At 34.7% G+C, this 13408-nt stretch overlaps 1 protein-coding gene across 3 annotated transcripts in view; it reads right to left on the minus strand.

The window, feature by feature from the left end:
• Window positions 1-13408, minus strand: part of CNTN5 (contactin 5) — a 1109255-nt gene that overhangs the window by 89487 nt on the left and 1006360 nt on the right. For all 3 annotated transcript variants that reach the window (XM_045556882.1, XM_045556883.1, XM_045556884.1), the window contains one exon: window positions 10703-10823. In XM_045556882.1, coding sequence (XP_045412838.1) covers window positions 10703-10823 — 121 coding nt within the window. The remainder of the gene's footprint in view (window positions 1-10702; window positions 10824-13408) is intronic.

Raw genomic sequence — 13408 nt, forward strand, 5'->3', positions numbered from 1 at the left:
AACAGTATGTACCATTTATTAGAAAGCATTTTACCACTTGAAATCTCATGATATTCTCTTATTTAAACCAGAAAATTAAATATTATTATCAACTCTCCCCCTCTTTTTCTTTTTTTGCCAATGAGGAGAGTAAGTCCAGAAGAGGTAAAATGACTTGCCCATGGTTATCCAGCTAGTGCCAGAGTGAGGATAAAATCCAGGCCTGGGATTTTTTTGTTCTAATGCTAGAATTAGTTTCCTAATGCTACACTGTATCAGTTGGATAAACAGATTACTATCACAGGCATTTTAAACAATTAGAGTCATGTCTAAATTAGGCTATTGAGATTCAACTAACATTTACTGAGTAGTAGCTATGAATAAGATCCAGTGCTAAATGCTCTAAGTAGCCCAAAGACCCTGCTTTTACAAAGGCAGCAAAAACACAGCAGACCTTTTCTTCACAATGTTTGCTCACCTTGAATTTGTATACTTTTACTTTCTCACGCCAATACATAAACTGAGATATAACACTTTGATATCTCCTCTTTACAATGCCTACCCACTTTGAATCTTGTAGAGGTTATTTTCTATTTTAATGAACTGTTTTTTTCTAAAGCTAGGAACTATTTTTTCCCTGTCTCCCTTAGCTTTTAGGTACTCCAGCAGAATTACAAGTTTCCAAAGGTGAATTCTACGAATACACTCAATCAGCAACGTAGAATAGAGACCCGCGTACTCATTAACTGTAAATCTTTACATGTAATGTTGTATTGAATTAGATTTTCCCCATACATACTAAGCTAGAATGTCTACACATTTTAGTTTTGAAAAATGAAAAAAGAGAGGCATTTATTTGAAAGATTTTTACCAAGAGCAAGTTACTTTTTTTTCTTGGCATTAACAAGCGTCATTGGGTGTTCAGTTTTTTTTTCCTACTCTTTCACTTCACTTGCTCTAACTCATTAGAGAGCTAATTGTCTTTGTAATTCTAAATTAAGGGGTACTTAGTGAAACGGAGACATTACCTTTGCCAGGTGTTTGGGAGGACAAGATCCAATCTGCAGTAAAATTCAGCAAAAGTTTCTTCTAATAATTGCTAGTCCTTTTTCTGTTCAATCTGCATGGATTTTGTGTTGTTCAGTGAAGAATCATTCCGAGACAAGACTATATGGTATATGGTGTTACACCAAATCAAGAAAATAATTAAGAATTGAGTATTTTGGAATACAGGCTGAAATAAAACAAGATTTGGGAATAGAGACTAAAGCAAACTTACCAATTTTCCTCCATCTTCATAGGAGACACGATTAATCATTGGGTTGGTGTTCAGCACAACTTCTACTTGGAACCTGGTTTCTTGGTGACCACATTTGGGTTATCAAAAATGGGCCACACAGGATGGATCTATCCTGTAAGACTGTATATTCCAGGCTTCACATGAGAACAAATTACTACTCAATACTCAAAAGACATTCTAAAACAATCTAGATGACAGTCATAGGAAACAATGCATTCAGAAAAACAAAAAGGTCAGGTTTTGGATGAGATTGGCCATTGGGTTAGACTGTGTCTATACTGAGTATATGAAAAGTGAATAAATTGGATGATTTTTCCAAACAGTTCAAATGAACAAATGAACAAACAGATACAATGTACTTCCAACATTTTGCCTAAAAAATATTGGTGAGTTTAATTCTAATCCTTCTTAACATTAAAGACAATTTTGTTTTGTTTTATTTTGTTTTCATGGCTCTTGGTATAATTTACCCATAAGTAGCCATGAAGCAACAAATATCAAATGGTTGAAAGAACTGTGGCAATTGAAATGAAGGCCTCACACTTTTTAAAGCACCTGAAGTGCTTTAAAGTTTTGTTTTTGCCTCGTAATTGTGGCAATTACAAAAAAGTTTAAAACAAGAGCACGAGATCATGCAGAAAGAAGTCAAGAAGTCTATTGGTGCATAATTTTCCCAGGAGCATTTTGTCCAGAAGTGATTCCTTTCTATTAAAACTTAGGGCATCTAAATAACAAGCCACAAGATGTCCTGAGAAAGTAGTCATTAAAATTTGATATTTTAGATGAATGACAAGACATGGGGGTGTGGTCAGAGGAAGTTCAGACTCATCAGTAAGGTTAGCAGTCATTCAGGCTAAGGTTTAAGATACAAAGTGGTGATCATGTGATCAAAGATTGGGTCTTTTAGGGGATTAGAGAATGTGAGGTCTTTCCTTAGAGGTAGATGGGTATGAAAAAGTGCTGTATTTGCAAGCTGATGTTGAGTGTCTTCTGTTCTCTTTCTTGGCCTAGCAAATGACTACGTATCCTAAAAATTCAGTGCATATATCATTTTTTTTTTGCATATATCATCTTGATAAAAATTTTCTAACTCCTTAGGCAAAGCTTGCCACTCCATTCTCTCATTCCTTATAGCACTCTTTTCTTCCTTCTTCCCTCTCTCCCCCACTCCCTTCCTTCTTTCATCTTTCCCTGTTTTCCTTTTCTTTTTCCTTCCATAAATATCTGTTAATGCTTTTCGGGAACCATAATGTGTCAGAAACTCAGTGGGTATAGGGGATATAAAGATATATGAAATGGAAACAATCTGGCAATTAAAAATGCCAGTTTCGAAGTTAGTCTGCCTGGACTTTACTCACTATTCTTCCACCTGTTAGAATGACATTCAACAAGTTCTCTGTGCCTTAGTTTCCTTATTTGCAAAATAGAGCTAAAACCAATACCTCTCTTATATCATTTTTATATGGCATCCTAAATGGATAAAGTGAAATAATTCACATGGAGCCTTCAGCACAGTCCCTGGCATATAGGAAGAACTGGATGAATGTTAGCTGTTGCTATTGTTATTAACGGAGCTTACGGTCAGATAGAAAAATGTGCTGCTCATACATCTATAACAGCACATTGTAAAAAGATGTGTTCTTCTGTAAGTTGTGAATGGTTAGCTAGTTCTTAGCACAGTGCCTACCACATATTATGTGTTCTGTAAATGTTTGATGAATAAGTATTAAATGAATGAATGAAGAGTGAGCAATGTTAAACAACCTGCCTAAAGTCACACAACTAGTAAGAACTTGTGAGTTTGTGACCCAGTCTGTCTGACTTAAAAGTCAATGATTTTTTTAAGATTCTGCAGTGCCTTTTATACATTCTTGCTTGCCTCTGTACACGTACTGTAATTTGGTTATCACACCCATCATTCCTGATCTCGCCCTTGCCAGGGTCATCAATTACTTCCAAATTGCTCAATCAGTGATATATATTGGTTCTTATTTTACTTGCTGTTGACAGTTTTGCTCACTTTCTCCTTCCTGAAATTTTCTTCTCTTTTTTTCCCTAGGACTTGATTTTTTTGGCTTTCTTCCTAGTACCTCCTTGTCTCTGGCAGCGACTTCACAATCTCCTTTGCAAATTCATCCTCCTCTTCAACATTAGTGTTTCCCAGGATTCCATCACAGCACTTTCCCCTTTTTATTATCCACATGCTATCTCTGTAATTTCATTCCCACCTGGCTTTAAAATGCTAATAGCACTCAAATCTACATATCAACTCCAGTGTTTCTCTCCTGGGCTCCCTAGCCACACACCTGTTTGCTTACTTGACATTTCTCTCTGTAGAGTCCCAACACTGGTGGTGTTCCTTTACCAACAGATCACTTCTCTCCATACCTTCCTGATTAAGTGAACGTGGTCCTGAATGATCATGACTGCATGATCATTCTTCATTAGAAGAGCCACATAATTTATCATCTATACCAGGACAATTTTGAGAGTCAAGGGACCTCATTAATAACTGCTCTGGAACTCTAAGTGTCACTTGGAAATATCTTGGTCTAACCAGAGTATTTGGTGTCCCTCCCATTGACTGCTCAATTAAGCATTACAACCGACATTCATCTCTGCCTCCTCTTTCTCATTGTTCATAGCCAGTAGGCCACTACATTTTGTAGATTCTGTCTCCTTCCTATCTTTGAATATATATACTCATTTCTATTTCCATTATCCTTGCCTTTTATCAGATACTTCTTATTTCTTGTCAGGATTACTGCTACGGGGTCCTACCAGTTCTACTAGTAAACTACTGGTCTCACTGTCCTCCAAAGCACTCTCTACAGTTTCTAGAATGATCTTAAAGTGCATATCTGATCATGTCCCTTTCTTGCTGTGGTCCTTTGGTGGATATCCCTCACTTTTAGTATAAGAGTTAAGCTCTTTCCCAAGGCCTCAGAAGGCACTTATAGCCAATTCCAACTCACTACATCTCCCTCTTGCATTTTAGAACTGTCCTGGCATATAGTAGGCACTCACTAAACAATGAATGAAATCAGCTTTTAAAACATGACCCCACACACAAGACTTGGTCTCAACAAGTTTACATAAATGTGAAGTGACCGTATTTTTATGTTAACATGAATGTGTAAGGAGAATAGGTTAAGTCTGTGGGTCAAAATATAGTGAAATACAATTTTACCTTACAATTTATGATAACTCAAAATATTTATGATATAAAACTTGATTGGTTAGAATTTTTCTGAAAATTGAAGTGAAGTCAGAGAAGTTTCAAAAAAGTAAAATTCTCCCATCAAGAAACCTGAGAAAGCCTCAATCAGTTGAAGGAAATATCAGTGTTTAAAAGAGAGTTTGGCTTGGCTTCTAGAAGGTGCTCAATATTTCTTGAGGGAATAAAATACAAGAGATTTAGTCTCCATGAGTTGCTTGTCTGTATACAATGATAATTCATTTGTTTGCTCAGTTTTTATTTGTGATATATATGTACACATATGCAAATTGCTTCAATCATTTCAACCAGGCAGTTCCCATCAGGCAACTATTACTTCAATGAGCCAAACTAAAACTGGTGCAGAGAATGCAAACACCTGATTGACAAAAAATGTTACTTTTTAGTCCATTGTTAAAGAATTCTACAGATCAGCAAGCAACAATATGAAAAGTATAAGAGAAAAGAAAGTAAATTGCTGTTCAGTGTCTAAAAGACATTTTATGGATGTCAATCAAACTAGTTAATGTAGAAAAAAGGCTGAGCTAGGAAAGCAAGTGATTGGTATAAGCTATTTAAATAATCTTATCCAATACTAGTGATCTAATATTTCCACAATGGTGCAGGATATTCCAATAAGAAGATTGCATGAAGGAAATTCAATCTTTTTCATGAGGGAGAATATTTCATATTTCCATTTTAAAGTTTTTAAAAAATATTATAAAACAATTATATTAACCAAATAACTTCTATTCTGCTCTGAAACAATTATTTGTGAATGTATTTAATATTAACTAAGATTAAAATTACACTGAAAACATTTATCATTGTCCTTTGGTCTATAAATACCAGCATATTGGCAAACCTAGCTTTGCTTTTCATAACTACTGGCTTTTTTTTTTTTTTTTCATTTTCACTGGAGACTCTTTTGAGTCCAAATCATTACTCTACCATATGAAGGCTTATGCAATCTCCAAGTATAATAAGCTTATTGCATATTAGATCAATGGTGGGAAAGAAAAACTATGTAAAATCTATCTTCCAAAGATACTTGTGTTAAATACTGTGTATTTTAAAGCTTGGAAATGTTCAGAAGTGGCCAGATACTAAAAATAGACATTTACATCAATTTATAATCTACATGGATCACAAAGATAGCACAGCGAGCGATGTGAAGATAGAGCACATTAGCACTACATTAGTTCTCAAATCAATTAACAATATATTGGAAATATGTTCAAGGTTTTCACTGAGTTTTTGTTTCCCTTTGTATTTGGGAAAGTGATAGTACTCGCATCTTTCCAAGGGCAATAGGCAGAAAATTCTCAAACTTTCCTCTCTCGGTAATGAGAATCACTAAAAATTAGACCTTGGATAGAAGATGGAGATATTTAATCAAAGATTCCTAAATTGGTTTCCATCCAGGTAGGAACTGGTGTCTTCAGGATATTTTCAACTATTTGAAACAAACAAACAAAAAACAGATAATACTTTACAACTAGCTAAAAGATAATGGCTGGAATTAAATTATCTGGTTTGGTAGCATCATTTACCTTATGATGGTAGGAGGTTTTGGTTGGAATTAAAATAGAAACATAAATCAGTGATTACTTCAACACAATAAATAAAATCTGAGGCAAAAACAAATGGCTCATAAGATAAAAGGAAAGTTTTCTTTAACTGTTAAAAGCTGATAAAACCTATGATGTAGGCTCTGATACTATAATTCTATAGATGAAAAAACTTTTGACTACTTTATTATAATTTATTCCCTCCCTTTGCTAAAGTCCTTTTGTTTCTGTATATTAATACATAGGTGAATAGTTCTGAAGGGCCACCTTCATGGGTGTGCAGAAGCTGCTCAGATCTCTGTAGTTCTGAGCTTCTAAGCTCAGGGACTTGTTTAGATTAATGCCTTAGTCATGGTCTTGAAATTCATAATAATTTTGAACAAAGGGCCTGGCATTTTCATTTTGCACTGGCCTTCACAAATTATGTATCTAGTATCCTAAATATGCTTGTGTTTTTTTCCTAGTAATTCATGATTTCCTCTATGAGTCTGAAAATTTACCCAGGGTAGCTTTGTTTGGTATATTTTAACCCAATTTCAAAGGTGCCTCACACTATAGGACCATAAATGTAGAGCCCAGAGGGTTGAGACCTAGGCTTCTTCATCTGCCCATTCTGAGTGCTGACCTCAGTGCCTGAAATGGAGCAGGTGCTAAATGAATAGATGAGCGAACAAGTGAATAGCAAATTATAAACACATATCTGTTGACTTATTTCATCGACAAAAAATAAAAAACACTTTTAATGGTTTTAGTTTCACAGCGAAAAGTGACTAAGTGGGTTGGGAGAGATTAAAGTAAATATTCAAAAAAAACATACTTGGAAAGAAGAAATAAGACTGAATTGATTAGAAAGGTAAAGGAAGTTAGACTGAAAGACAGGTTGGATGCTATGCCAAGAATACGTGATGGGTAGGGTTGGAGGTGAATAGTTAAAAGCAGTTAGATGTCTCCCAACAAGTCACATCATGAGATGGATTCATTTCTCAAATTCAGTTCAATACATTTGGATTCATCTTGTAAGTTGTAATTCAGGAAATGCAAATTGTTGCCCAAGTTTGGGGAAGGCTGTGTATTCAGAAGGAACCAAAAAATTATTGATTCTTCTTGGACTATTCTCAGAGTTCCTTGATCTGCTATTTTTCACTAAGAAGCAGAGTGACATAAACAAAGAAGTTGTATGAAAAAGTGAATTTTTTATTGCTTCCTCTGCCTCTGGGCAGAATAGAAAGAGTTCATGCTCTGGCCCTCTGCTAATCTAGCTTAGCTAAGCACATTTTATACTTTAAACCATGACAGCTTCCTGCCCTTATATTTGCTTTGCAAAACATATTTCTAATACTGATTTTTGTAAAATAAAATAAAACAATGAAAAAAGAATATTCCTTTCTCCAGAGTCTTTTATATTGTGTTTGATCACTTTTCGTATTGCTTGAGAGCATCAGTTCTTTACAACTTGTGTATCCCCCTCAGGGTAGTGACCTCTTACTGGTCTGTCTCCTTTCCACGAATACCATGATAGAGTTCTATTTATCTTTAAAGAGGTTACTTATAGCATTGTCTAGTCTTACTTTCTCTACTTTTGTTATAGGACACTTAACATGACTCACATTGTACACAGAAGTCCAGGTGTGGCTTTAATTTCCTTTTATACTCTAGAAAAATAATTTTTTTCTAACATATTCATTACTTCTATTATTGTTTTCCAGATTATGCATGGTGCTGTGACAATGCTGGTTCACTGAATATTAAATTTGTGAGAGCAAGTGATTTTATGCTTCAGATACTTATGAAAAATTCAAATTTTGGAGAATGACGATTATTGTGGAATAGCTGTAAATAATAGCACTGACATTAACAAGCAAAATCAGGCAAAAGGGCAAACAGGCACTTGAGGGAAAGATAATCCTTAAAATAGAGAATGAGGAGAGTAGCAGGGAACATTATCAGTCCGGAGCACTCAGATTCTAAACAGGCAATGGTGAGGTCATGTGGCTACACACCTGAGTTCCAATTTAGTGTGCATGTAGGGCCAGCTGAAGAACTGTAGAATTTGGTAAGATGCACAAAAGAATGGGAAAGAAGATGATAAAAAATAGCTTCTATCAATCTAGGAGGATATAGATTTTTTTCTCCCCTAAATTTCCACTGAAATAGACTCATAATGTATTCCCTGCCACCCAAATTTGTTCTTTGCGATTAACATTGAGCAAAGTGAACTGCTCAGACAGTCCAATGATGGTATTCTAAAAAAAGATGGATGGTGGAATTCTTACTGTTCTCATATTTCTGTGACACACATTGGAATCATTGTGCTTTAAGGATTCTGCTGCCAGAATTGTAGCCATCATTAGAAAAGCTCAATGTAGAATGCTCAGATTTGGTCCTGTGGCCTATTTTATTATAATAAAATGCCATCAGTTTACAAATCAGCAAATAGAGGAGTGGGAGGAGACCAGTAGAATAAAACTATTTTAAATTTTCTTTTACAATCCAGCATTAAAAACAGCAATATTTAAGCATCAAAACTTCTGCAATGAGTAGGAGCTCTAAACTTAAAAAAAAAAATGTTTTTTAAAAAGGAACCAAACACCTTAGTTCAGTTTTTAAATCTGCCTAAGACTAAACAGGCAGAAGAGGCAAGATATTTTTACTAATTTCAGAAAAGTAATGCAAATATATAATAGAAAAGTGGTGATTTGATCAAACTCACTTCAAGTGAAAGCTTGAACTGAATGTTACATGAATATTCAGACAATAGCAACCTGTTTGAAATTGCTATTGGGTAAAATTCCAAAATTTATGCATTTTATCATCTCCTGGGCATGAAGCCAAAGGCTAAAAGAGCAGAACATGAAAGCCGAACCTGAATTATGTTCTAAACCCTGTTGAGTTTAATTTTACTTACAAAGCAGAATGTTAGTTTGCCACTTAAATTTGCCCCTTTTAGTCCCGTAAAAAGACCTGGTTTCTTATCATCCTCTAAATTGTGATATTCATTTGGAAAGCTCCAATTTTAGGACCATCATTCTAAATTACTAGGCAAGTGCACACAATAAATATACATAATCAAAAACGGATCATAGCAAGAGAAGAAAGCAATTTTCTATAAATTTGACTGCAGTTTGGGGTTTGCCGTTCCATGAGTCTTGTAACTTCAGAAGGCACACAGGAAAGTTTTTAGCTAAATGGAATGGAATGTATTGAAAAGATGAGCACTTTAAAAAGTTGGTGTGTTATAATAAGGTAATACAGATATACATTCTCAGTATAAATTTGGAGAGAAGATCAAATAGCCTTCTGAACAGAAACAAACACAAAAAATGAGCAAACTGCCACACATCCAGATACACACTTCTTTTAAAGCATTTTACTTTGAACCAATGATGAATGCACTACCAAAAATCCATAAACATTTGGTGATATATACAACTAAAACAAAAGAGATGATGAAGCTCATTATATGCCTTATGTTTACTGTTCAAGATTTTTACAATGTTAATGAATTCTTAAAATTTATAATTGTGAAACACTCCAGAAGGATAAAAGACCAGTTAATCTAAAACACAATTTCTTGCTATGGGCTATAAATTTTTGTTTGTAGAGACCATACAAGGGGTCTGAGCATGCAATACTCATAGCACTCAAAATGGAATTGTATAAGATCAAAAAGGGAGAGGCACTAGGTGAAATTCTGGTAATGTTCCACTTCTTTCATTGAACGGTAGTTGTATAGTATGTTTACTTTGTCATTATTCATTGAGTTGTGCACCTGTACACTTATGATTGGTGAGAATGCTTGTAGATATATTGTACTTCAATAAGAAGCTAAAAGGGAAGGGAAAGAAGGAAGGAAGAAAGGAAGGAAAGAAAGAAGATTGGGAGGCAGAGAGGGAGGTAGGAAGGAAGGAAGGAAGGAAGGAAGGAAGGAAGGAAGGAAGGAAGGAAGGAAGGAAGGAAGGAAGAAAATGCATGCTTGGATCTGCATTTCCCATCCAAGGGAATACTGTGCTAAAGAACATGGGTGCTCTAGTCATTTGCTTAATTCAAATACGATGTAGCTACATAGGATTGCAGAATTTGACGGCCTGGCTTATAATTGGAAACCACTTCACTGTCATTTCTGCACAAAGAAGCTGTATGTTGACATTTTCAGACTTTAAAAAAATCTCTGTCACTTAACAATTGCAAATGTCACCGTCTTACACATGCAGTTTTCCTGTTTTTGGAACCAGATTTTAGAAGTTAGTGGAGAAAAAAGTGCCTAGGGGTTCCACTAGTTTTGCGTTTGAAAAACACATATATACACAGACAAATTTTATCTTTGTAGTACAAGTGTCTTAGTAGCACAACTGTTTAGAAATTCTGCTTGGTATTAAGTTGATTAAACACTTAGTAACCACTTATTACTAAAGGTGTTTTGGATTCTGAAGTTGGATCTGTCGTTTTTGTCTGTTACTAATGAGGAGTTTTCCATGTAATTTTTTCAAAGGCAAAAGGTTATGCAAAAATGACATATATCGTAAAATTGAAAGTAAAATGCACAGTACTGATGTGCTCAAAGTCCATGCATTTAAATTCCTTTGTATGATAATTTATGGTGATCATGTCTTCAGACTGCACTATTAGCATACTCACCCCTAACAAGAAGTTCTGCCTCATCTGACACACTGTCTGCTGTGGTCTGTACCCTGCAGCCATATCTCCCAGCATGCATCAGAAGGATGTTCCTGATCATTAAATCTGCAGAGGATGCTTGCTGAAAGAGGGATGAAGTGCCAGTTTAAAATGTTGCAAATCTGCCTAGTTCAAGGTGGTTTAAGGGGGAACTTTGCATATTTAGTCAAAGGGCCCATTTTTGGCCTTACAATTTATATGACAACAATTCAGAAATCAAACATGCCCTATTTTAAGGAACACATGGAAGTTATGTTTTTAACAGTTGCTAATAAAGGTTTAAACAGTTAATATTGCGTATAATGATTTAGCAGCTAAGGTATTTAAGAAATATCTAAATATGCACGAACAAACTCACATCTTCAGAAGTATAGGAAAAATAGTCAGTGAGCAAAAATTATTGCTTTGCTATTCAGAGACAGGCCTATTTTTGTGGCAGGAATATCATGTTGTGAGGAATAGCAACTTGTGGGAAATTAATTATGGGAAGATAGCAGTCAAAAGATTATCTCATGTGGCTTTATTGAATGGTTCCTTTTGTTAAATATGCTGTGGACAACAGAATGAGACAAGTGCACAGGTGAAAGAGTGTTGGTCTTAAAGCCAAGTGTCTTTCTTTAACAAAGATATATTCCTCCCATAACCACCACCATCAGGGAGAGGGTCAGCCTGAATCTTTGTTAATCAATGCAGTTATAAAACACAAAGGAGGCTGAAAACACCTGATTCTTTTTGGGAGCAAGATGATTAGAACATAGGTGAAGAAAAACTACAGTTAAGGAGATCAGTAAGTACCAGGGAGAATATCTTTTAGATGTATTAGTTAATGGGGTCAGTGATGATCCTACACTTTAAAATGACTGGTACAAACCTTTCATCACTTAATGTTCTCTTTCATTTACTATATCAGGAAAGATAGATTTCTTTTATTGTGATCACGTAAAGACCTGGTGCAACAATCATGAGGTATCTTTTGCAGGTAATGGAATAGCAAAACTCTAATACTCCCTTCAGTTTCCATGTTGCAATCAAAGAACAATGGACTGGAATGAGGGCAGATGCATGCAGCTTGAAATGACATCTTCAAAGAACCCCCAAATTTTCTCTAATAATAATCGAGCACATGAAATTATATTTAATGAAAGTCATAGAGAAGCACCCAATATTAGAGATCTTTTAATTTTTGATGGAATGAAAGTGAATTACCTTTAAAAAATGATGTGTTTGGTTCTTACAGAGCAGTATCTGTACGATCATTTAAGAATATAGCTGTCTGCCTTTATTTTGAAATAGACCAGTGGCTTTTATGAAAATTGTGAAAACCAAATTAATTTCTTGAAATCCTTTGGATTCTTTTTTTTTTTTCTCTTGGCTTTCATAGAAAGCGTATGAAGTCATTGTGAACTTTTTATTACTCAAATAATATGTTTCTGTGAATTACTTTACTGTGTATTATGTTTTAGACCATTTCTTTCTGGTATTTAAATTTGGTTTTATTTTGTTTTTTGCCTTCCTGTTAGTCTTATGATAGAAACTTCTAAGGGTATTGGAGTTTTCTCTCATGAAATAATTGTTAAGATGTGATCTGGTTTAGTCATTTACAAGGAAATGCTTCATGGTGAGAATGCATTAAAATGTCATAACAATTATTTTAAGGAATGTGATATTTGTCCAGTGAATGTCCTACACTGCTAATTTTCTTAGGATAAATTGTTATTCTTAAATTCTAACAAAATTCATTTCTCATCGCCACTAGAGTAAATGCTCACTTCTTTCATATCTGAAAGGAAACTTTAAAACCATTTGATTTTTTGTAGGAAAACAAAAACAAACTGTAAACATTACAAACCATAATTCAGTTTCAAATCAATGTAATTTAATACTTTATGAATGAGCTTCTGTATATTTGCCTCTATATGTTGTGTAAGCCTACTGTATCTTCTTTCCTCTTGTAGTTCTAATAAGCTCTTTTAATGTGATACTCAATGAAATAAATCGGGAATGAATGTGCACACACTTAGGCCCAGAATGGGGCCTATGTTTAAAGGTAAAGCTAAGGAGAGGCCCCAGAAAATCAGGGAAGATTTGATTTTTTTCTTCTAGAAAGAACACTGTCTGAAAGACTGCCTATTTTTGGTTTGTTTTATCATATTTTTTATTTACTTGTTTGTTTTTTAATACCACAAATCATATTGCTGGCAGTTTAACAGCAGAAAAATACTGATTATAAGCCTTCAGGGTCGTGTTTTTAAAAAATTATCTCATGAAATCACATTCTTGTAATTGAATAACTGTTTCATTTTCTAGACTTTTTTTCCTTCTTTGTTTCCAGATATTTTTTGTCCTGGATAAAAGACCCCAAACTCTTTTCTTTCTTAGCAGTGAAAGAAAAACTTAATGGGATGAAGAAGAGATTTTGTTAAAATCACATAACGGTCTGAGGAATTCAGGAGGTGAGGTATAGCTTATCTTCCCTATGTTTTTCTTTACTTGGTTTCTATAATTCATGGCATGCGGTGCTCTATAAACTGGCCAAAGCTCCATCGCCATCTATCAGGAGCAAAAAGTCTACAGCCTATTGCATATCAATCAATGTCAAGACTATTCAAGGAGTTAAAATCATCTCATTTGGGACCTATCCCTTCTCTTTTGGATTATATCTCCATT

The sequence above is a fragment of the Lemur catta genome, chromosome 7, assembly GCF_020740605.2.
Source record: "Lemur catta isolate mLemCat1 chromosome 7, mLemCat1.pri, whole genome shotgun sequence".
Taxonomy (NCBI): domain Eukaryota; kingdom Metazoa; phylum Chordata; class Mammalia; order Primates; family Lemuridae; genus Lemur; species Lemur catta.